Here is a 24,794-nt window from a genome sequence, read left to right as displayed (position 1 = left end):
GAACATAACCAAAGCTTATTTTTCTTTTGTATTATTATGAAGCAATTGATGATTGCCTGGGGCTTTGGGGATGAATCAGACTTTTAATAAGTTTCAGTGAGAACAGTGTTCACAGAGATAAGTTAATTAATTGCTGTGCTGTGTGAAAGCTCATGTAGATAGTGTTTTATTCTACTGTGTAGACTGTTCATAAAAAGGCACACAATTCTTTGCCACACTAATGCTTATCGACAAACCTTCACCGAAAATATTACTTTGCTCTTTTCTGTAAGAAAACTGTTAATAACCTTATTAAGCCAGAAATGAAATACATTACCGATCACTCTCCAAAAGTGGCACTAAAAACAATATTTTCCTTTTCGAAGCTCTGTCTTGCATCTGTTGTTTGCACAACTCTTCTAGATGCTGACAGACACCTCTCTTATTACTTTTAATCTTGAGGTTTTGGCAAAGCGCTTCTTTTTCCTCTGCATCATTTGGTTGATTTCAAACTAGAAGAATTCTCTGTCCCATCTTTTACCCTGTCAGTGTGGCAGCATTGTAAAGGACGGAAAGAAAATGACTTTGAAAGCATCACTTGTTAGTACAGGGAGTTTTTCTCCTGATGGCTACAATTTACATGCCACGGGCCCTATAAGCCTTCCAGCTTTTTCTTGATGCTAGGAAGAAAAAAAAAATCAAACAGTTTCTTAGAGTCTGGAATGCTTTCCCTGCAATTGACAACAGAGTTCAAGTCAAGTTTATGATTTGGACTTAAAGTTAGACTTTCCTTACACATTTTTAACTCTTTGAAAGATGGGTTGAATATAATATGCCTTACAGATCTCCTGCTATGTTTATTTTATTGTTGATTGAATTTTTGAAAGTCTTTGTTGGTAACTTTTTTAGATTTTGTTTTTAGAACAGAGAAAACAATCCATTCAGTCTCACATATCACCTTAATGCATCAGCCATTAAGTTTTTTCAGTTAAAAATTACTCATAGGATGAAACGATTATATTTGTATACTTGATTTTCTGTACTATTTCAAATTTAGTATTCTATCATAATTTTATCAAAAACATTTTTCCTCCATATGTATTGGTATGGTCTTCAGCCCATGTAAATATTTCAGCAACTTATATATATTCTTGAGAATTAGAAATTGTCCTTATGTGTAAGAAGTGTGTTATCATACGTCTCATAAAGGGTGATATAGGGACTAAATGACCCATCTGAATCACCTAGCACCGTGCCTGGCACATAAGCACTCAACAGATGTTTTTCATTTTTCTCTCTCTTTCTTTCCCTGATCTTAATTGGATTTCATTTGTCATTACTAATAGGCTATTACATGCTGTAGAATGAATCTTTTTGGAAAACAGTTATATGAGCAAATAAAACGTATGCTTAAAATATTTTCATGCTTTCCCATATAGCTAAAACATGAAATAAATGAAATCAGATTAACTGGCCATGGGAGAATTGCTTCCACAAAGACTCCATGCCACCATAAGTTTCACTGAGGTATGAGATCTGCTCCAGTTCTGATGGGCGGTCAGCGGCCCTCAGTGCTCCCTCTTTTGGCTCACCCTAAGTGTCTGTACATCTATGACTTTGCTCTAGCAGCCCAGGATTATGTGGGACTGCACCTCATGGGTTCTACAGTATTTCTCTTGTAGGCTTTTACCCTTGTGTCTTTCCAGTTCATTCCTGCTCTTGACCAATGATAGATCAATATTTCTATCGCAGACGTACCTGACATTGAATCTTAGGAATTCAGAACAGAATGATCTTGTAGTTTATCTCGTCAAATCCTTGTTTTCAAAGGTGTGGGGAAGGAGGCTGGGAGAATGAAGGGATCTTCCAGGTACAGATGACACCTCAGTCCCATAATTCAGACCTTGTCTGTCTTGTGACCCACTTCCAGCATTAGTGAGTTCAGGCTTAATGCTGCCTCTCTGTTTACTCATTGTCTTTTTTTTTTTTTCTAATTTTTTTTTTTAACATTTATTTATTTTTGAGAGACAGAGTGAGACAAAGTGAGACTGGGGGAGGGGCAGAGAGAGAGGGAGACACAGGATTGGAAACAGGCTCCAGGCTCTGAGCTGTCAGCACAGAGCCTGACGCGGGGCTCGAACCCACAGACTATGAGATCATGACCTGAGCCGAAGTCAGACGCTCAACCTACTGAGCCACCCAGGCGCCCCACATTTGTCCTTTTTAAGTATAGCCATCTTGGGGCGCCTGGGTGGCGCAGTCGGTTGAGCGTCCGACTTCAGCCAGGTCACGATCTCGCGGTCCGTGAGTTCGAGCCCCGCGTCGGGCTCTGGGCTGATGGCTCAGAGCCTGGAGCCTGTTTCCGCTTCTGTGTCTCCCTCTTTCTCTGCCCCTCCCCCGTTCATGCTCTGTCTCTCTCTGTCCCAAAAATAAAATTAAAAAAAAAAAAAAAAAGTATAGCCATCTTTCTCAGTCCACAAAGTAGTGATGCTTTTTAGCAAAGAAACATTAGATATTTCTATTGGACCTGACTCACTTCTCAGAAACGTTTCCTCAGACTCTGTGTCTCGCAAAGAAACAACACGCTTAAAGCTTTAGATTTTCAAACACCTTTCTTCCTAGTCCCTTCTCTCTGCTACATTTCCACCCATCTCCCCATTTATTTCAACTTTTCTTGGTTACTTTGATATTCTGATGATTGATTATGGATTCTGGTCTCATTACAGTTTCTGCTAGATCTTAATTAGCCTTTCTCTGATCTCTCCTGGTCTCACTGTGATGTAAATTAAGGTTGACTTTGGGGGGGGGGTTCCCAGTCCAATACGTAAAGAGCTTAGAAGTCATCAATCCCATTCTCACAGCTGAAAATCAACAACTATCTAACAGAAAACAGTTTGTTCAGATTAATAATAGCAATAATGTATTGGGCGATGATAGTTTATGAATAAGAGAAAGGAAAGCAAAGTTATAAGGGATGAGAGGGAAAACTTGGGAATTCTCTGTTATAATGTACCTGGATTACCTGTGACATGGTGTAGAAGCAGGCCTGGATTAAGATGCAAATGTATATTATAAATTCTAGGGAGAGCAGTGAAATATTTTTAAAAAGAAGTATAATTGATGTCTTAAGGGGAAAGAAATGAAATTGTATAAAATGGCAATTAAAAGCAGGAAGTCAGAAAAAGAAAAGACGACAAAAGAAAAAAAAACCCCAAAGAACAAGGGCAACAAATATGACATATTTACAAATATGGTAGATATAAACCCAGCTATGTCAATAATCACTTTATTTTTAATTTTTAAATTATATATATATATTTTTTAAGTAGGCTCCATGCCCAGTGTGGGGCTTGAAATCATGATCTTGAAATCAAGAGTCACGTGCTTTACCAACTGAGCCAGCCAGGCACTCCCATAAATACTGACTTTAAAATGTGAACGGTCTAGATATACCAATTAAAAAAGAGACTGTCAGAGTGGATAAAAGAGACAAGACCCATCCATATGTTGTGTACAAGAAATGTACTTTAAATGCAAAGACACATGTAGATTAAAAGTAAAGAGATGTTGAAAGATATACCATGCTAACATTAATCAAAAGAAAGCTGAGTAGCTCTATTTATTTCAGATAAATTCATCCTTAACATAAGTAACCTAGTCCTGTGGAGAGCCAAGTGTTCTTTAGATGCCCCTGCTTTATTCTCATATAATTCATATTAAGAGAAAATCCCGCGTTTTTCAGCATTCGGCACAAACTTCACCCACATTTGACTCTGCGCCCACCATAGTTCAGTGATAACGTTCCTGGCGTTCCTGTTGAGTGTTGGATCTGATTTGATGTCACCCAGGATAGAACAATGTTGCTTAAGACTTTGTCGTGAAAAGAAGCCCGTTTGCAAATCCGTCTTCTAACCCTTGCATTTCTGTTTATTTTTGTAAAGGAAGAGTAAAGAGATTGTACCATACTTTCCTATTTTGCTTTAGCACATCTGTCGGTCTTATGCCTTCTTTGAATTGGAGTGACTTTTTCTTTTTTTTTAAATGTAACTTATTGTCAAGTTAGCTAACATACAGTGTATACAGTGTTCTCTTGGCTTCAGGAGTAGATTCCCGTGGTTCATCGCTTACATACAACACCCTGTGCTCATCCCAACAAGTGCTCTCCTCCATGCCCATCCCCCATTTTCCCCTCTGCTATGCACCCCCCATCCACCCTCAGTTTGTTCTCTCTATTTAAGAGTCTCTTAGGGTTGGCCTCCCTCTCTGTTTGAAACTTTTTTTTCCCCCTTCCCTTCTCCCATGGTCCTCTGTTAAGTTTCTCAAATTGAGTTGGAGTGACTTTTATAAATTTGGAAGTCTTCATCAAAATTATCTTCCACCCTACTTTGAAAGAATACAGCTTATTTCTCTTCCCTGAAAGAGGAAAAGAACTATTGTTACTTCCTGTAGAGGTTTTAGGGGGAAACCATTTGGAGGTTTTTAGATGAGATTCGCTATATGCCTGAGAATGTTATCTAAATTTTCATTGGAAAAAGACCTATGTTAGGCTGTTCTCATGGAAGATGAAAACTCTTTTAAATGCTGCCTGTTAATTTCATCATACTCTTAGATTCTAAGATTCAACTAGCTTGGGGTACTTACCTACTCTTGAGGGGAACAAGCCCATTCCAAAGCAGGATATAGCCATTTCCATTAGTGGTCAAGGGCAGTTTCTCTCCACACTGGCTTTGCAATATGAACTTCCCTTTTACACAAGCTTCATTCAAGCGATATGATTTAGAGTGGTTGAGGATGAACATTTGTTAGGAACAAAGTAAAGGAAGAAAGAAAGGCCCTGCCTTCTCAGTGATCTTCCTGATGTTTCTGTTTTCAATTTTCCTTCATGCTATAGCCTTGGTGCATGTCAGGACAAAGTTGGTGTTAACCCAGGTTCCCCCCACCCTTTTCTTTTTCCGACTGGCTCTGTTGGGTAGCAAATATCTGACTTGCACTATTCTCCAGGTTGTAACAGGTTGGTCTACATTGTGTACTACATGTCGTGGGGTGTACTCCAATTACAGAGAACATCCTAAACAGGTCTCCATTTTGATAAAAGCATAAAATGCCTTTTCCCTAATGGGGCTGAGAATCTTAAGCCAAAGGAGGTATTCTGTGAAATGGTCTGAAAGGAGGGCAAGGAGTACCTTCCCCATTCTTTTTTTTCTGTAGCAACTCTAGGCAAATTCCTCAGAAATCAGATTGGCAAGGGCAAAGAAGGGGTGGGCTGGAACTCTGGAATTTGGGCTTGCTGAATTCATGCCATTCCCTTGCCACGTAGCCCAAATCGGTGCCAACTGCAGAAAATAAAGATCTAAGTCAGAAGTGCAGTGCAGGCACAAGGCAATCATCAACTCAATTAAACTGGTTATTCCACAAATAACCTAGAAACAGCAGGATTGCCAAACAATCTCCAGCCCCTGAAACATTTGCAAATGAGCCTGACAACTGAGATGTTCTTTCTTTGCAGCCATATACTGTCACATTTTAATGATGGATTATAGACATGGGCTCTTGGCCGCAGACTGTAGCATACACGATTCTACACTTATTTTCTTTTAATCAGAAGATACAAAGGCTTATACATCTATGGCACTGTGCCCAAGAAAGAGTTAGATAAAGCTCTAGAAAGAAGAATGTGGGAGAATGGGAATATATATATATATATATATATATATATATATATATATATATATTGTATATTTATATATTAGAATATATATATTTATATATTTATATATACACCCTCCACACACGCGCGCGCACACACACACACACACACATACATACATACATACACACTTTCCCTTCTTTTTGGATGTGGGGCAGATATGCTTTTATTGTCCAAAGATACATTTTGTTTTCTTTTGTTTTATCAACATGTTGGGGATGCTGATAACAAAATATAAAACTGGCTGGTATAGCATATGTATCTAATTCTATAACATATACTAATTTATATCAGTGTCATTTAAAAATTACAAATTAACCATATATTTTCATAGACTAGTAATATAATCTCTTGATGTCATAAATATGAGAGTAACATGTTATTTCCACAGTCATGATGTCAGGAAGATATTATTTAAGTATTTAATGGGATCAGAGGCTTAGTGCACAGGAAATATATTTTTTTTCTATATGTTTCCCGTGTCTGTTTTACTTAGTTTAATCATTTTAATTGCAATTTCTTTTTGTTTTAGGACAGGACCATAACTCTTGGATGCTATTACTTCTTTTTCTTTTTGGCAAGTTGAAGAATACCAGGTAACTGTAAGAATGAAGAAACTGTAACTTCTGTATTCGTCTGCATTCTCCCTCTCTTGGTCTGTATCTGTCTCCTTTGGCTGCTTTCTCCCTTGTCCTCTTTATATTCTGGATCACTAAGCCTTTATTCACTTCACTTGTCTGTGAGTATAAAAAGAAGAAAAACTCTAGGTCTCTTTCTATTAAGACAGATGACTTTCTAATACATTTTAAACACCCTGAAAATACAGAGACATTTTCTTAAGGTGTTTTGTTGTCGTACCTTGGATTGGAGTGTTAAATGATATGTGGAACCTGATTTCTCAAGAAGAATTTATTCTAAAACAGCAGTGTAATAAGTTTAAAATACAGAGAAAAAAAAAATCCAATATGTGGATTGGAAAAAAAATCCATAGCTCTGGTTTAGGTCCCATATGTGTGGATGTGTGACATCCATCAGTGGGATAAACAGCACCTGGTGGCTGATTTACAGAGTGGTATTCCTCCAAAAAGGCAGCCATTCACCCCCTGACAACTGAATGAGTGATGGCAGCTGTATTCCAGAAGGCTCTATTTGGGAAAGCAAAATTTAGGATAGGGTGGGATCAACATAAAAAGATAAGGAGACGTAAGGATCCCATCTGTCTGGGTCTCTTGGGTTAGAGCCAGCCCCTAGAGGATACAGCGTCTCCCTCTTCTTCTAGACTGGGGGCTATTGAAGATTTGCATTGAGGCGATCCATACATGCCGCAGCTGCCCCTTGGTCAGTTCGTTTGGATTAGTGAATCAGGATAAAAATTGTTTCTGCTTTAAAAAACAAACAACAAACAAACAAACAAACTGATTCATCAGCCTAACACAATACCTTGGCCTTCATGTTTAACAATTAGAACTACCACAGGCAAGTTCAGGAATGGTAAGTCAGCAATGCTAAGGCTTGACTGGTGCCCTGACAGTCCCACCTTTGCCACAAAACCTCCCATTATTCTGGAAGTATTCTATGGCTGCTCTTCCTGTACCACACTAGGCCCTACTCATGAAAAGAAAGCACTAAAACCCGACTTTAATTCGGATGCACAATGAAAGAGAAAATGGGAGAGCCATTCAAAGCAGTAGATCCTGAAATTTAACTCTTGAGCTTTAACCTCAGGCTTCATGAGTTCAAATCTCAGTTCCAGCGGGAGAGGAAATGTGGAGTTACTGCTTAGTGGGTACAGAGTTTCTGTTTGAGATGGTGAAAGCATTCTGGAATACATAATGGGTGGTGATCATTACACAGCAGTATGGAGTACTTAATGGTACCAAATTGTTACTTCGAAATGGCTAAAAAGGTGAATTTTACGTTATATATATTTACCACAATAAAAAAAATGAAGGTAAGAATTCCAGTGCTACTTCTTACTGGCCATATTGGCGAGTTACTGTATCTTTAATTGTGTTCCTTCAGCTGTAGAGTATACGAGGAGGGTAATAATGATACTAGCCGCTTCACAGCGTTGTCCTCATTGAATGAGATACATGGGACAGACATACTGATTCAGAATAATCAAGATTAGCCGTTGTTGTGATGATTTACGAAGGTGAATTCTGTGGTTAATATCCCTTACGTTTGTTGTGCGGTCCTCCATTTGTAGAACTCTTCATAGAAGTCACCAATTTCAGTTTTGCCTACAAGATAGACTTTCATCTTTTTGATATCTCGTGTCAGACTTTAATTGCTCTAAAAGATGCACCCTATTGATCAGGGTATTGCAGGTTGGACAGTCCCTTGGGAGAGGGCTATCAAGCCCTTAAATGTAACAGCATTTAAGACATGCATAACCTGTGACCCTGCAGTGCCATTTCTATGAAAAGTAGTCACATATGTATGTACAAGTACCTCAACAGACGTCCACTGTGGTACTGATTATAAAAGCAACAAATTGGAAACTACGTCAATATCCATTCTGGTGACTTGATTAAACCCAAACAATGGAATCTTATGTAACCATAAAAAAGGATGATGCCAAATTACAGTATTTCCATGGACAGAGGTCCACTACAAATCGTGCAGTGAAAAGAAAAGGCAGTCTGGGAACAGAATATACAGTTTGATCATACTCATGCATTTTATGTTTAGATGTATAATATAATTTGCAGAAGGCTTTTCCTCAAACTTAATAGTGGGTATCTCTGGATGGGATTATAAGGAGGAATTTAGTTTCTGTGTTAAACACTTCTTTGTTACTTGGGGTCTTTACAAGCATGTATTACTTTTATAATCTGCAGAAACAATAAAAATGTTTCCATTAAAAAATGAAAGAGAGATCATAAAGGGTCTCTGGCTATGGAGAAGAGCAAGCCGTTGTATTTCTCAAGGTGTTATCCTAACTTAAACTGTATATTTATGTAGCATCATCCAGATCTGAGTCCATAAAAGGGAAATGGCTGAATGACTATTGCAATGAAAGAAAGAAATAGGATTCCAGCAGTCTTAAGTATCTTTGCATCTGTCTTCTTCTGGCAGATTCAGTCAGTGTTTTGAGTATCCCTCCAGCCTACATACCAGTAACCTCCACCTTCTCTGCCTCTGCTGATTTGTCTTATCGGTGAGGCTGAAGTCAAAACTATGTTCGTAATACGCTCACGGGAAATGCTCTGGGCAGCTGCTGTGCTCCAGACCACAGTCCCCCCAACACAAGCAGGGCTACGGGATGCCTGGATTACCAATCACAGCCAAGATCTTGCTATGGCACAGTCCTCTGCTCATCATCTAATAGGCCTACTGCTTCCCTCCACAAACACAGGACTATAGAGGGATACAACTCCCAACAAAATGATCACTGAGAGACATAGCAGAGACCTTTGCCTCTATATATACATATATACATGCGTGCGTGGCGCACACACACACACACACACACACACACACACACGGGTGGGCTGCTCAACAAAACAATAAAATGTTAATGCAGAGGCAGTGAAAGGAGAGATGGAGTGGATTCTGGGGTCAGAACTAGGTTTGGAACCCACCTGCCTTATCTATTAACTGTGTGACCTTGGTCAAATTACTTAGCCTCTCTGAGCTTCAATATTCCCATCAATAAAACAGGAGTAACAACATCTTCCACCCCGAGTTGTTAGGATTAAACGAGATAAAATATATAATGGGTTTGAACCAGAGGTGGTGCACACAGATAATAGGGTTCTTTCCTTCTTCTCAGACTTTGGCATAGCATTAAATAGCTATGGCAGTCTTGAAAATAGATGGTTTTTTTTTTTCCCCTCCAAACAGCACAATGTCCCAGTGTACTGTTTGTACTGCATTCTCTTTAAGCGTCAAGTAAGGGCACTGTTGTGAAAGCTATAGACAGAATATTTTAAAATCAGGCTGGGGGAGGAGAATGGAGGGAGGAATATGGAGGCTTTATGTTTTCTAACTCTTTGAGTGGATCATTTTCATGGGTCAAATGAGCCTGAGAGTAACTTTCCAGGTTTTAAATATTTCTAGATCATGTAAGAATGAGGAGGAACCGCTGATCAATTAGGTTTAAAAGCTACTGAAATTCTCAAGAATCATTTAAATAAGGTACTTAGGAATGCCCCTAAAGAGACGAGAGTAACCTTCCACGTCAGCAGGTACACGAGTTAAACATGTGGTTAACGATGATATAAAAAGAGGTGGTATGTGAAGTATCAGTTCATGTGAGGTGACGCTCAATATTAATTTATGGGATATCAATAATGTTTTAGTCTAAATGAACCTTCCGTATATATAAAACACTCCTAATTATTGTAAAACCGTTACTTTCCACTTACCATTGATCTTGAGGAAATGACTAAAATTTTGGAGTGTGCTGACACAGCACTGTTATTCCGGGTCATTATTCAGAGCAGGTGTCCATCTCTTTCACTTAATCTCAAGGCAGGAAAAAAAAAAAAAAGAGTAGTTTTTCATTTAATCAAGTCTCGCGAAAGAAAAAAAAAAGAATGGAACACATTAAGATAAGTGTAACTTTTATAGGGATGTTAACACTCTAATACTCTTTGGGGATAGGTGAAGCTTTTGATTTTCAGCCAGGTTCAAAAGAAAACATTAACTTTTTATAAGGTGGTGGGTACAGTAATTCCCTATAGGAATAGGTCAAGCCATCAGCAACCGGTGACCTTTCAGCTGAGGTTCCCCAAGCTTGAGTCAAGTGACCAGGCTGTCCTTGTTAAACAACATTTCAGAGTTGGTGTGCACCCTCACGTCCGATGCAAGAGTGTGGCACTTTCAAGCTATACCTGCTGCAATTTTAAGAAATTATTTTAGAAAATCTAAACCGCACAAGAGTTAATATAATTACAACTGCTGCTGTAAATAGCAGGTGTAGGTCAAGACTAGAAGGGAAAATTCTGATCATTTCAACTAGAACATCAGCTTGTAGAAAACTGCTCTGCTGCACACAAGCTCAGGGCAGATTTGCTCATGTAACTGTACCTTCTTCAAATACAAGTGGCTTATACTGAGGCCCTTAATTTGAGGACTAATTGGATTGCTTCTTCCATTTTCATCCAAAGAACTTCAGTATTACAGCTTCCATGCAATTTTATGTAACATTTACTGGGCACCTTCTAAATGCTACATAGTGCTAAGCACTTGACATAGATTATTTTATTAAAATCTCCCCAACACCTTATCAGGCATAACCGCATCTAACATTGTTTTCAGTAATTACGGCGTACCAGGCATTGCTTTAGGCACTCTACATATATTAACTCATTCAATCCTTGTAAAATCCTGGGAGGTGTCTTAGCTCCATTTTACAGATGAAGAATCTAAAGTTCAGAGAGGTTAAAAGACTGGCCACGGTCACACACTCAATAAGTGACAAAGCTGAGGCTGTTAGACCTCTTGCTGTGCTTGCCTTTGCTCTCAGCAAAGTGAGCGTGGATCTGGGGGCACGATGAATCTCATTAGTCTTTTGTCTGTAGTTGGAGCTGGCTACATAATTCTTGGACTCAGGGCTAACAAAACACGCAAGGCCCCTTGTTCAAAAGACGAGGAAGGTGCCATTAAAGATATTAAATAGAAAGATTTGCCTTGCTTTCATAGCTTAGTCTCTCAACATGTCTTGGTGTTTTTAATTTGCCATGTAATGTGTCATTCTAAGTAACACAGAATTTAAATATTCAATGGTGAGCATTCATTTTACCATTAAATTTTATATTGTGCAATGCCAGTATAAGTGTAACTATAAGTTAACTTGTGTGTGGAATCACTGAATTCACACAAGTTGTATTTCATGGCTCCTATATGCATATGTTTTGTTCGTACCAGACAAGTGGAAACACTGCACAAAATGAACTCACCTGTCTTTATTTCAGTTCTAGGTGTGCATACATTCTGCCAGAACTCTGCCTTCTGTTTACTCACGAGTAAGGAAAGACTGAAAGGAAAAGGAAGTGAGGGCTACCCCATCTTCAGTGTCTTTTGCAGTGTGTGTGATTGGTTGGCCAGCCCATCGATGTAACCTGAGTAAGACAGGTTTTCTTATTCCTTTGTTCTTCGGATGCCATGGTCTTTTCTCCCCTGTGTTCCAAGAAACTTCTGGTTTGAAAGGAAAGCATGGCTTCTCTCCCATCCCACTCAACCTTAGACGAAACAAGCTTACTTCGCACTCACTTCCGGTCTCACTGACCACAGAAGCAGCATCAGGAACACTACATGCAAATGAGGTGGGAGGGAACAGCTGGCACACTGCAGAATCTCTGCATCTACCCATGCTCCGTGCCCCATGAGGCTTCCAGCACGTGCTGGTATTGGTACCAGTGATCTGGGTGTCTCTCCCACCTCGGCCATGCTCTAGACGTGCAATCCTGGGCAAGTTATTCACTGCTCTAAGACTATCTTCTCTTCACAAAACGAGAATGGTATCAGACACCTCATAGGGTTATTTTGAGGAATAACTGAAAGGATACACATAAAAGACTTAGCCTAGGGCATGGCACGTAGTAAATGCTTCGGAAATGTTAGCTAGCCATGTTGTGGTTGTTGCCGTCTTCTGGATGCATTTTGCAGTTCCACTTGTTTGAAAATCTTTATCCCTTCAAATAAGATAATGAAGAAACCTGGTGAAGATTCATCTTAGAAGAGAGAGAAACTTCTGGTGGAGCACAGCCAGGGGTTTAACCACAAACCTAGCATCCTTTCCACTACCACTGTTAACTGTTCAGTTAAGAAAAGCCTCGAATGGAAAAATAAATGGAAAAGGTCCTTCTCAATGGATACTTGTGGAAGGGATGAGGAGAAGCCTTCTCTAGGAGTATATGTGTCTTTATGGGAAGTAGCTAGAGGACTGATCTTAAGTATATGATCCCTGGGTCATAAATATATATATATATACACACACACACACACACACACACATATATATGAATATATACATATATATATACACGCACACATATATTCATATACATATATTCATATATATATTCATATATATGAATATATATATGAATATATATATATATATACACATATATATTCATATATATGAATATATATATGAATATATACATATATATGAATATATATGAATATATATATGTATATATATTCATATATATATTCATATTATATATATTCATATATATATTCATATATATATTCATATATATATATATATTTAGTGTTGTGGGCAGCAGACTCTTCTGTTCCTTCCCCAGCTTTCTCCTGGGTCGCTGCCCATCTATGAATTTACTAAACCAGAGTCACTCAAAGTGGGGTCGCCAAGCACTTGCATCAGAATCACAAATGCAGAATCCTGAGCTCAGTGCCAGAGCTTTGAACTGAAATCCCTGGGGGAAGTCTGACCCCAAAAAATTGCCTAACAAGTTGCCCAAGTGCTTCTTATGTTGCTAGGTTTGATAACTTCTGTGGGAGCCTAGAAACTGGGAAGACCTTTTTCTTTTTTTAATCCCCAGCACCTGGTAGACCTGCCACCCTTTGTCGAATGTTGGAGAAATGACAGAATCCAAAGCTCAAGGCTAAAGGATTCTTCCTCATCTGAGGACCCTTGGGATGGTTCTATTCAGGCCTAATATTCAGTAGGTAAGCACTGGTAAGGCTGTAAATATATTAAAATATGAAAATTCTTCCATAGGGGTTAGTAATTACCCACTACTCTAGGCTCTGTGCTATCCCACTGGCCCAAGGCTCCCTTGGACTGCCCTCTGGCCCACTAACTAAAGGGTTAACCCTTTGTCTAGCATGGGGTCTCATCTATTCTCACTGGCCAATAAAGGTGCCAGTCAGCCCCTCATAGGTGTAACCAGCGGGATACCTTACCAGTGGGCTTGTGCCCTGCATGTGCCCCTACCCTTTCGGGGGGGTGGGATTGGGAAGGAGGACCTTGGGTGGGTGGTACACCAGGCAGTTTACTTCGACTCTGTTATCAAGATCCCCATCTCCATGTGTCCGTGAGGCCATAATGGATGGAGTCCCAGTGGGTGAGATGAGATTCCTGGAGTGAGAATTTTCCAGAAGTAGAATTTTCCTACTGGAAAATTCTCAGGTTATGGCCACCACCAGCCAAAGTACCTACCCCTAGAGATGCTCTTCATGGCTGCTTCTGGGAACTGCAGTTTCCATGGGACTTCGGCTCTGAGGGATCCTGGAGGAGAGTAGGTGAATATGAGCCATACAGGAATTTGAGTCTACAACATGAGGGCTCTATGGGTATGATTTGACAGATGAGAGCCTCTTTTGTACAGATGGTGCATACAGAGGTTAGTGTTGGGGTTGGGAGAAATATGGAGAAACAGGTTCTCTTTTCATTTATTTGCCCAAGTTTGTTAAAATCACCAAATGCCCTACTATCACGACATCAGCCACATTACTTTCATTAATACAAAATGAGAATGAGGACAAATACTTATATAGTATTTGTCCTGTGCCAAGCACAGCTCTTAACTTATTTGAGTTCCTAGAATTATCACCTTATTACGTAGATGAGGAATTGGAGACCCAGAGGTTAGTTAAAACTCAAGTAGCAAAGCCATGGATTGAACTCAGGCAGCCTGACATTAGAGACCAAAGTCAGAGAGACTATGTCTCTTCCTTAATTTACATTCAAAAAGTTTGTGTGCATGACTTAGATGGCAACAAAGATTTGAGATATATATACATACCCTATAATACAATGGATGGAAACATTTTGAATGAAATTGCTATCAGTTCAGCAGATGCTATGTTCACCACGAACAATATTATGAACAATATTGCTGATATTATGAGAAATTCTCTACCTACTGAGACCCAATATAGCCTAATGATTAGCAAGGTATTGGGGAAGTTATTGGAAAAGCTACCTGCGTATTCCTTTGTCAGTCATGGCTCAGACGGGAGCATTGTTTACCTAGTGGAAGCATGTCAAACATGCAAGACCAGCAACCATTGTTAAAGATGAACAAATGATTTGGATCGTATTAGAAATTGATGAACTACTTGCATTAAAACTCATATGTATACGTGTGTGTGTGTGTGTGTGTGTGTGTGTGTGTGTGTGTATATATACTTCTGTTTAGAGAATACTGAGAATTAAATGTTTTAAATTTATACGTTGATTAACTGCTTACAGGGGTTTAAGTATTTTATCACTTCATTTTTGCTTATTCAGTTCTCCATTTTATTCCTTTGGTCAACGGGGCAAAAAGATTAGCTCTCAGACTGAGCTCTGATATGTTAAGCTTTTCAAGCTTTGGTCTCAGGTTTGTTCCTTGTTTGGCTCACACTTCTTTGCTAGAGAAGTAGGTAGACTACCTGCTTTGGGTGGAAAAGGCTATCCTCATTATTGAGTGGGAAGGTGGGCAAGAAGGCTGTTCCTCAGTAGGCTATTTCTTTCTTCTGTAAACCCAGTGAATTGAGCTGTCATATTTAAAGTTTTATTGGTGAAGATTTCAAGTTAGGACTGGAGCCCTTCTTTTGCAGTTCCTTCGGGGTTACATGTGGAAAAGAACAAATAGAAAACTCAGTGATGAACTTTGAATAAGGCTGTAAGAAACAAAGAGTCGCTGGTCCCTATGGTCTCAAGGAACACTGAAGGGCAGGGAGTTGTTTAAACACTTAAAAGCAGAAAGGAAATACAGACTCTTCGATTTAGGGTACCAAAACCAGCTCAGAAAGTACTATGTGACGATCCGGGCAAAGCATTACAGTTTCTAGCCAGTCCAGTCATGATTCTCTGGCAAACTGCACAGTCATGGTTATGATGCACTGGGATAAGAGGCGCTATATAAATGTTAGATGTTACATAAATGTCAGAAATGATTATTGTTTGTTAATGGGGGCTAAACTGTTCCTAAGCAAAACTCTGACTCCCAGCCAACACGTCCGTAGCAGAGATTCTAACTACCAAATAACCCATGAGAACGGAATGCTCCCGTCCTGCTTCTAGAAAGGAGCCCAGCTGGGATCTGGGGTTTGAAAACAGGGGTTGTGGTGCCACTACTTACCCAACTAACTTCGGGCCAGGTACCTAGCTTCCTGGAGCCTGCCTTAGCTCACCTGTAAAATGGGGGATAAGAACACCTGTCCTACTTCTGCTTCCTGTGCTCAGTCCTTGTGAGAAGCAGGGGCGTTCGCATGGGTGCGAGTGCTTTGTGAAGGTGAGCCCCTGCAAGGATGACAGTGGTCATCTAGGATCGCTGGGATTTAGCCTGTACCTTACCTTTGAGTCCTAGTCACAAGGAGAAATCCGAATGGAAATGAAGCTGGAGATGGGGATGGTGACTGGCCACTGCTGAAAACGTCAGGCTCCCTCCCTCAACGGAGCTGTCAGGAAGATACTGCAGACCAGACGCCCGGATCCTGCATTCTGGCTCCGGCTCTGCCACTTGCCAGCCTGTGAGCTTGGGCGAGTTACAGAGGAGGCTCTGGAAGTGTTCGCCAAGGGCCCTTCCGGCTCTGACGTTGAGTCTAAATCAGGCTCATCACTTGGCTCTAGCTGTGATTCACCTTTCGCCTCCTGGAGAAACTATCTCCCCTCCAGCTTCTCAGACACACCAAGCAGGGGGCTTGGAAAGGGTGGGGGCTGTGTATTCCTCGTGAGGGTGCACAGTAAAGAAGTTATTCCCTTGGAGGTGAGGCGGCGTAGGGTATGGTGAAAAGGGGTGCCGAGTGAGTGTTCTGGGAAGCCAGGATTCAGGGAACACTCTAATGAGGTCACGACTGTCGCAGGCAAAAAGGAGGTGGACATCTGCTGGTGGGGGAAGGGGGCAGCGTTCTGCATTTGTGTTTGTAGAAAGTCTCTTCCCCGCACCCTTTGGCCCCCCCTCAGCCCCCACCCCCGTGTCCCATCCTCACATCTTTCAAACGCTACCAGGCCCTCCTTGGAGAGCCTGTGTCCGTGCCTCCTCCGTGGTCCTGTCTGAAACCGTGAGGATTGTTTCCAAGCTGACTCACACCACTAATGTCAGGGAGCCGTGTCACACGGCGCTGGGCTCTGCAAGCTGTTGCTTGCGCGGTCGCCGCCGCGGCCGCCGCTCCCCGGCGGGTGCACCAGGGTCCGCTCTTGGGGGGCGGGGGGGGGGGGAAATGGGCGGGGGCGAGGCGGGGCCGGGGCGGGGCCCACCCCCTTGGCGCGCCGGCCCCGCCCCTCCTCTCCCTCCCCCGCGGACCGCAATGATTTAGAAGTTCAGGAATCCCACGTGACGTCACCGGGGGGGTGATGTAATGCACTCTAAATAGAATGTATTGTAATCTTTGCTCAGTCCAACGTGGTCCCTTCACCCGGGCTCCGCTCTTGCCTTCTCCACACTTGTTTGGTAAGTTCCTAAAAATACGGCTCGGCCACTTCTGGGGCTTTTGCATTTAGCTACTTTTGTTGCACTTGCCGCGGGAGCCATCTCGGGAGCGTACTTGGTTTGCAGGGGTTGGTTCTCGGCAGCAGCCGCGAGATTACTTGGTCCAGTGGGCAGGTCACAGGGCAAGGCGTAGGGAAGATGCGATGCATTTTTTTTTTTTTTTTTTTGGAGGGTGATCTGTGTTTGTAAACACTTTGGCGGACCAGAGGGAAGTCCGGCCCCAAATGCTGGTGGACTGTGGAATTCTGTTGTGTCCTGAGGCCACCCCAGAGACCCCACGCCGTGTCGGTTCTGGAGCGCGTCTCAGTGGCCGCCGCGCCGTGCGACTGGAGGGATGCTAACGTGGAGCGAGCGCCGTGTCTTCCCCGGCGTGGTGCGTGTGTGGGAACGCGCGTGTGTTTCCCTGACACGGGGAACAGTTATGAATCGGGGGTGTGTGTTTGCCTCCAGAGACCTGGCAAGGTGCGGAACCCTCCAGAAGTGCGGTCGAGCGGAGGCAGCGGCGGTGGCAGCGGAGACGGCGAGCCAGGAACCTCCCCCCGCGTCCCCAACTTCCCGGTGATGCGGCGGAACCCCCGGAGAAAGTTTGCAAACTTCCAGCGGGCGCGGCGAGGACGCCGGGTCACCTAGGGGGCGGGCGGGCGCGCGGGGCGCTCGCTCCCTCCCGGTGCCGAGCCTGCTGCTGCCACCTCTCCCGCAGGGCGGCCCGCCGCAGCTGGTGGGCGCGCGCGCCCGGGGAGGGGACGTGGCCCTTGAAGGGCACTTGGCTTTCGCCGCAGGCGCGGAAGGCTCGAGAGTGGCGCGGCTCTGTTCGCTTTCACTCCTGCAGTCGTCTCCTGCCTCCGTCCGGTTCTCGCTGGCATCATTACCTCTTCCCCGCCGCTGCCCCAAATGACAGCTCCGGGTTTTGCCGCGGCAGCGCGGTGGCAGTTCCCAGGACCCGGCGGCGGAGCCTTCCTCTCCTGCAGATTCTCCACGCAACCACTTAAACTTTTCATGAAGTTCTTAGAGGGGCAAAGAGGCGCGAAGGAACCAAGGACACGTTTTCTCCCGGCAGCTGCATCCCGCTTCTTCTTTGCCATAGAATTACTTCCTGGGGGAGGGACTATCCGGTAGATAAAGCCCCAGACCTTGTCCACCCCCTCCCCAACTTTCCCTGAACGGGTGCCACCCCCCACTTGATGCTCGTTCAAGGCCAGGAACTGGAGTGGGTTGCTTGTAGGTTGCGTTGTCAGAGTCCTCAGAGTGTGTTCGATTTTTATTTTTCCCTCCCTCTCTGACATGTGTCAAGGAATAAAGGCTGGATACAGGTCCATTACGTCATTCTGCAGGCCAGTAAGTGTTTGATTAACAGCTTCAGATACTCAAGAGTTCGGGGTTTAGAAATGCTGACAAAGCAACTCTGCTTTTCCAACCCCCCCCCCCCACCTCCCCCAGCAGACTCGTACAGTCGCCCATTACCTGGGCATCTTTATTGCCCTCTCCTCCGGTACCCCTCCTTCTCTACCCCCTCCCCCGCCCACACCGTTATCACTCTGGCTCCGCCTCTGCCTTCTATTGCTTTCCCCGGGGCGATCACTGTCCCCAGAGTGCAGTAAGAGCTTCTGGGGTCTGAAGGGAGCACAGTACCTGATCACCGCACACGCAATCTGCCCCTTTCTATTATTTAAGGAAGGCACCAGCGAGCCCTCTTCTCCAAGGCGCGACTTCTCTGTCCTGATAGAAAAGGCATCTCAAGAAATGTTTAGAGTCGTTAGGATAATACTACGTCCCTGTGGTGACTTAGGAAAACCACACACCCACTGCAAATAAAGTACTTAATTTTACATAGCGCCTTCCTCCAACCGTTTAGCGGAAGAGGGAAGGCCAAGAAGTGAGGGTGCTGACTAAATCAAATTTAGCTGAACGAATCAAGAGTTAAACGTTTCGTTTACAAAGCGAGGGAATGTGAGTCACTGAACCCAAAGTACCTCACAATAAATTGGTGGATGCTTTTCTTTCTCTTAACCTTAAGTTTCTATATTTGAAGAGGAAATCTAAATACATAAGTCACTGAATTGAGTCAGAATCTTAGTATCTGGCAGTTGAAGTCAAAACACTGTGTGTGACGCGTTTAAGGGATAAAAGTAAAAAGAACTGGTAGTGGGGGAGGGTGTGTGTGTGTGTGTGTGTGTGTGTGTGTGTGTGTGTGTAAGCAGCAGAAATCAAATAAAAAGATCTCCTGACAGAGTTTTGGATTGAGCGGGGCAGAGGATCTGGGTGCTCTCTGATTTGAAGTTGGCGGAAGCTAAATTGAGGAACATTTATATTCTGAGTATGTGGGAATTTCTTGAAGAACACACATGTTTTATTATAATCAGATCTACTTTCTTCAAGCAGCCATGCTGCGGGGAAGGCAGTTGTGAAACTTGTGTCTGGGGTTTAATTGACATCCTTCCCCAAGTTTGCGGCCGTATTTATTATTTATTCACCTCTAGAGATGAAATAGTATAACCCCTGCAGAATACATGTGCATCTAAAATGTGAAACTTCTTGTTTGTGATGTATAGACCTCAAGGAAAAAATGGCCCGGGTCACCAGCACTGGAGAGTGTGATTAATGATCAGTGATTTAGTGATCAGTGATTAGTGGTTTTATTCAAACTGTTACCTCTGACCAGAAGCACACATCAGAGGATTAACAGGCTCTTTAGATAAATGCTCATTAGTGGAAGGGGAAAAGCAAAGATAATAGGCATGCACCCAGGGACAACTTTCGAAGAAAATCATTCCCCGTCTTCAGAATAATAAGCTCTATTAACAGAAAGCCCTTTTAATTTAAAACTTGCTTTTATCTTGTAAATCAAAGTTAGATGTAAAAGTTTGTAGTGCCATTATAACCTAAATTTTCCCATATCCACTCGATGTGGATTATCTCAGTAGCGATATTTTTTTTTATTTAAATAAACAATTGGACCTTCAGAGCAGCTGAACCCTGACAAGTTCTTAACTCCCAGGGTTTGAAGGTGTCCGTCCCCCCTTCTAGAATGGAGAGTGCAACTTGCTAGCTAGATGGCGCACTGTTATTTGGTGTTGTGTGCGGTGGAGCGCAGGAGTCGCAAGGAGCAAGTAGCTGCTTGCGAGGGGTTCTTCCACACTTCCAACAAAGTTGATTCTGTGTAGGCTTGGAGGCTAGACAGTTCTACAAGTTTTTAGTCACATTTTCCATGTCAGTCAAATCGGGGGAGTTCAAGGCTACTGGAAAAATTAGTCTCATTACTAAAAGAAACTTAGCGAACGAGGGAGGAAAGGAGGTACCGGAGGCCAGGAGGTACCCCTGGATTGCAGAAGTGATTGTAAAATAGCAGACCTGCCTCTCCTCCTCCTCCTCCTCCTCCTCCTCCTCCTCCTCTTCTTCTTCTTCTTCTTTTTCTTTTTGACTAAGAGCTAGTTTCACAATCTGTGGTCTGATATTCTGAGGCAAATCCTCAAAGCTTTATTTTCTTCCTAATCTTGCTGGTGAAAAAGAAGTTACTAGAAAGAAAGGAAGAAAAAAACCTGATTTGGTGACTGCAGGAAGCAACACGTTGCTGATTTTATTCTACAGATAATGGTAAGATGATGTTTCTTATGCTTATGAAGCAGAAAGGAACTTTGCAGTTGGTTAAATGAGGCCGATCCTGTATCTTCATAGATGAAATTCAGAGATGGAATTCTTACTTCACACTGAATTTTAATATTGCCTTTGTCAGTTTCCTGGGACTTGGTATAGCATTTTGTGTGGAAGGTGTGCATGTGTGTGTGTGTGTATGTGTGAATAAGACCATTATTTCCTGGGTAAAATAATGTTCATGAGCATGTGAACTGCAGTAGGTTCTAACTGCTATGAAGCATGTTAAATAATGTGTCAGGTAAAAATTCCTTTTTCCATGGGCCTTCATGAATCACTTTAATAAGTACTTAAGTTTTAATAAGGGAGGCGTTTTTAAAAAAGAAACCTAAAAATGGAAATAAAACAAAACAAAAAAACATTTCCCACATACAAACCTAGATATGTATTCCCTTTGAAATAGGATGCTGTTGATTGAATATCAACTATTACGCTATTACTTTAGTTTTAAAACTTAAAAAGAAAATAATAGAACTCGCTTGTGCTTCCCTGTAAATGTCCTCATTTTCCTTCCCTATAAATGTCCTCATTTTCCTTTGCTTGTAGCATTTCATATAAACCTGTTATTTTAAAATCCTAACTGATGCGTAACAACTTGTATTTTTCAACTTGACTGAGGATAAGCATGTTTGCTCAATTGATATATCTTCAAGCCGTTTCTGAATGTAAATTGCCGATATCCATAAACTGCCTGTCAATAAAAAGTCAGTTGTGACCCTATATAGTTTCTACATAAGTAGAGAGTTTATTAGAACGTTCCCATAAAAGCATGGAAACTCCTCTGTGACACTGCAGCTTTTATTTGAATAGGAGGTTAATTGAATGGTAGTTTGCCAGAGAGACTTTTCCTGTATAGCTTTTCAATTACAGTAGATTGAAGATTTTCATACAACTAACTGTCAGGTTCCCACACCTGCAGATTCAAAACCAATTAATCATGGACTTTCCTTGCTATTTGTACCAATGTCAAGTCCCTGGTCTCCTGATTTCTTACTAATTTGCCTTTTAGCAACGGTACATCACTGTCCTATAGTATTTCCTTAGCATTGGAGTTAATTTCTTATTAAGCTGAAAATTGTTCTGTGGGAAGGTGATGTTTGCTGTATCCTCAAGACGTGAACTTTGTAGTCGGTTTTCTTCTGCTTGCGTGGTTAGATTAAAATTGGGGATCTGAGTGGACTTACTTTGTTTGTCATCTTTTTTTTTCCTTCTTCACTTCAAAGCAGTGCTGTTAGTCACAAAATTAATGTGATCATGGCTGGTGTTTCCCATCTATACGCTTCTTTTGCTTCTTACAAATTGGATTTCTACAGCAATTTAAGATCTTTTTTTAGAGGCAGCTTTCTTGGATGAAGATGGAACAATGATCTCAGTCAATTCATTATCTTGTCCAGTTTGACTACCAGCTGTATTATGGGAATCTACCAATGCTTTTTATAAATTAGTGTTTAAAAATTTAAATCTGGTACTATCTCTCTGAATGCTATTTAAGAACATTATGCAGTTGAGATAAGGTAATAAACTGGGAGGCAATAGCCTTAAACATTTAAGTGTAAGAAAGAAGCACTTTTGGATATGCTAAGCAGACTTAAAGAACCTTTGTGTATCGCTATTTGTAAACTAAATAAGCTATCTGTTTTGTGACATTGCTTTAAATAGAAACTCTGACACTTTAAAAATGACATCATGTTTAATGTTTTCCCTAAAAAGTTCTTGCACTTTGTAATTAGGAAAAGATCGGCAATTCGTGATTTTGAGGATCCATTAGTATTCCATTGTTGGGAATCACAAATCATGGATTTAACATAAGAGAAACAGAGAGAGAGAGGGCTTTTATAAATTTTCAGGTAGTGATAACAGTACGCCAGAAACAAGAGTCAAATTTTTGAAGCTCATCTTGAGACTCTGGGACTTTCAAAATAAAATTTAGAAAGTTTGGATAAATGTCTGAATGCATGTTATTTTGGCATTCTTGTGTTTCTTTCCTTGAAGCTCACACTGTTGCTTCTTTCTGTGTTCTGAGAAATTGATCAGAATCAACTTAACACTTTAAAAACACATAGTGTAGTTGCTTCCTTCTCTTTCTTCAAGGTTTACATTTCTAATCTCCACCCAAAAGTGAACCAGGATTGAAAACTACCATGTTGGCATTTGGCTTGAACTAACCTTGGAGAGTAAGAATGCCTTCTGGACCAACGATGCTGATGGTGAGATAGAAAGGCTTGTTGCGGCATATAGAGAGCTGGAGCTGGGGAGGCCTTCTCACTGACAGACCAACCTCATCACTCCTCGGGGGAGACCCTAAGGCCTGGTCCCTGGGCTCACCGAAGCCCAGAGCTAGAGAGTACCAAACCGAGCCTACAAGCGGAGTCCCTGCCTCCGGGCCGAGTTCTCTTTCCAGGAGCCAGGACGCCATAAATACCCTGGTCATGAATGAAACATTACCTATGGCTTTAGATACTGTGCTCTTTTTAAGCCTTTTGATCCGTAACCTTTCAAAGACAACTTTTTTTTTTTTTTGTCAGATATTTTGAATGAATGCCCTGACTGTAAAAACTGTAGTTTCTATTCTGTTTATTCTGATAGATCTGTAACGTTAATTTTTTTTTTCACATTGACCTCCTTATTGGAAAACCATTCTTCTCATTTCACCGTTATTATTAGACATGCCCTGTTAAACTATACCCTCCCGATTTGATTTGAGACTAAAAACCAGGCAGAACTTAAAGATGGTCTAAAAGACCATTTTAGAATAAGGCAGTCACTTTTGTCACTTCCTTTTTTTCTTTATCACCTTTGAAGAAGGGATCCGAGCAATTATTTAAATAATCTTTCTTTCTGTCGAATAGAGCAACGAGTGCTATTTTCATTCTGGCAGATGTACTTTTGCCCAGAACCTCTCTCTAATATATTATCTTTCCAGGTTGGTCTATACGAGAGTATTTGGAGGTGAATATTACATCAGAAGTGAGTTGCGTCTAGAAGTATGCTCTTTGAGGTTTCACTGGCAAAACTTGACTAATCACAGCTAATAGAAATCACGCATGCAACCTAGGGGGCTCCAGAGCACCACACATCTGATTTAAGATGACATTTAGGTTATGCTGTATTTAGGATGGGGAACAAGAATATCTCAATAGAAATCTTGAATGCATCTACTGTATGTGTTATTTGGCTTGACCCGTAGGTTTCCTTTCCAGCTCTTTGCATGAACACTTTATATCAGAATTCAGGTCTCTTTTATTCTTTTATTACACTGAGGAGCCCCTGTGTTGCATGATTCCTCAAATACAACACTTTTCAGCCAATTTTATGCAATTCTCTCTGCTGGCTTCCCAAGGGGGAAAACCACATGCAACAAAAAACATCTTTGTTTTTCCTTGAATTAGCTGATTATAAGAAGAAATACATTTAGCTCCATTTGCCAGGCCTGGTAGGGGCCTATCACTTTATCAAAACAAGATCTTCTTCTCTTAAGTAAGCAACGATGCTGTTTGGCCTCTGAATGACCAGGTACTGATCTGTGCACCAGAGGATAGAAGGCATTGAGGATCAAATCTGTTTCCACCAGGGTACCTAGGCATGCTGTGGCATACCATTATGAACAGCCTGATTTGCCTTCCTGCAATGACAGCCTTGTCCAGAAAAACACTGCCTTCTGGGAGGAAAGACAATATGCTCAATTCTCAAACTGCTCAGTTTTGAGCAGGGACTGACGGCTGTGTTGAAGATGGCTTTCAGAATGCCGGTTATTTATTAAACTAACATGGTAATGGTAAGACCTTCCCAAGCTAGGGCTCAACTATCTACATCTTAAAAGCCTTAATGGTCCATTCTCTGCATTTTTCTTATGCTAATGTTTTTCTAGATTTATTTTTAAGTATCCATTCTGGTGACTCTGCTTTCAGAGTAACCCTGCAATACCAGGTCACAAGTGTGTAGAATGGGAGAGGGAACATTTTTCCATAAGGGAAGTAGATTTTAATATCAAATCTTAGAAGAAATAATTAGCAAGACAAAAGCGAGAAAGATTTGAAATCCGATGGATGGCTCAA

At 41.6% G+C, this 24,794-nt stretch overlaps 1 protein-coding gene and 1 long non-coding RNA gene across 5 annotated transcripts in view; one reads left to right on the top strand and one right to left on the bottom strand.

The window, feature by feature from the left end:
- Positions 1–4,329: 4,329 nt before the first annotated feature.
- Positions 4,330–16,130, bottom strand: LOC131509214 (uncharacterized). Of its 2 annotated transcripts, none has more exons than XR_009260370.1 (5): positions 15,957–16,130; positions 13,833–13,901; positions 11,596–11,815; positions 10,060–10,159; positions 4,330–4,392 (listed from the first exon to the last, which is right to left on the bottom strand). It is a non-coding gene; the product is annotated as an uncharacterized LOC131509214 (long non-coding RNA). The 2 variants fall into 2 exon arrangements; XR_009260371.1 differs by having other exon boundaries at positions 11,596–11,672.
- A 797-nt stretch (positions 16,131–16,927) lies between these two features.
- Positions 16,928–24,794, top strand: part of CREB5 (cAMP responsive element binding protein 5) — a 401,242-nt gene continuing 393,375 nt past the window's right edge. For 2 of the 3 annotated variants that reach the window (XM_058724736.1, XM_058724738.1), the window contains exons 1-2: positions 16,928–17,052; positions 17,542–20,682. In XM_058724736.1, the coding sequence (XP_058580719.1) occupies positions 20,680–20,682 (3 nt within the window). In that variant the 5' untranslated portion in view covers positions 16,928–17,052; positions 17,542–20,679. The remainder of the gene's footprint in view (positions 17,053–17,541; positions 20,683–24,794) is intronic. The other variant, XM_058724737.1, reaches the window with a different exon arrangement.

Source organism: Neofelis nebulosa, chromosome 4 (assembly GCF_028018385.1).
Source record: "Neofelis nebulosa isolate mNeoNeb1 chromosome 4, mNeoNeb1.pri, whole genome shotgun sequence".
Taxonomy (NCBI): domain Eukaryota; kingdom Metazoa; phylum Chordata; class Mammalia; order Carnivora; family Felidae; genus Neofelis; species Neofelis nebulosa.
Note: the sequence above shows the minus strand (reverse complement) of the source record. Positions and strands in the feature narration are given on the sequence as shown.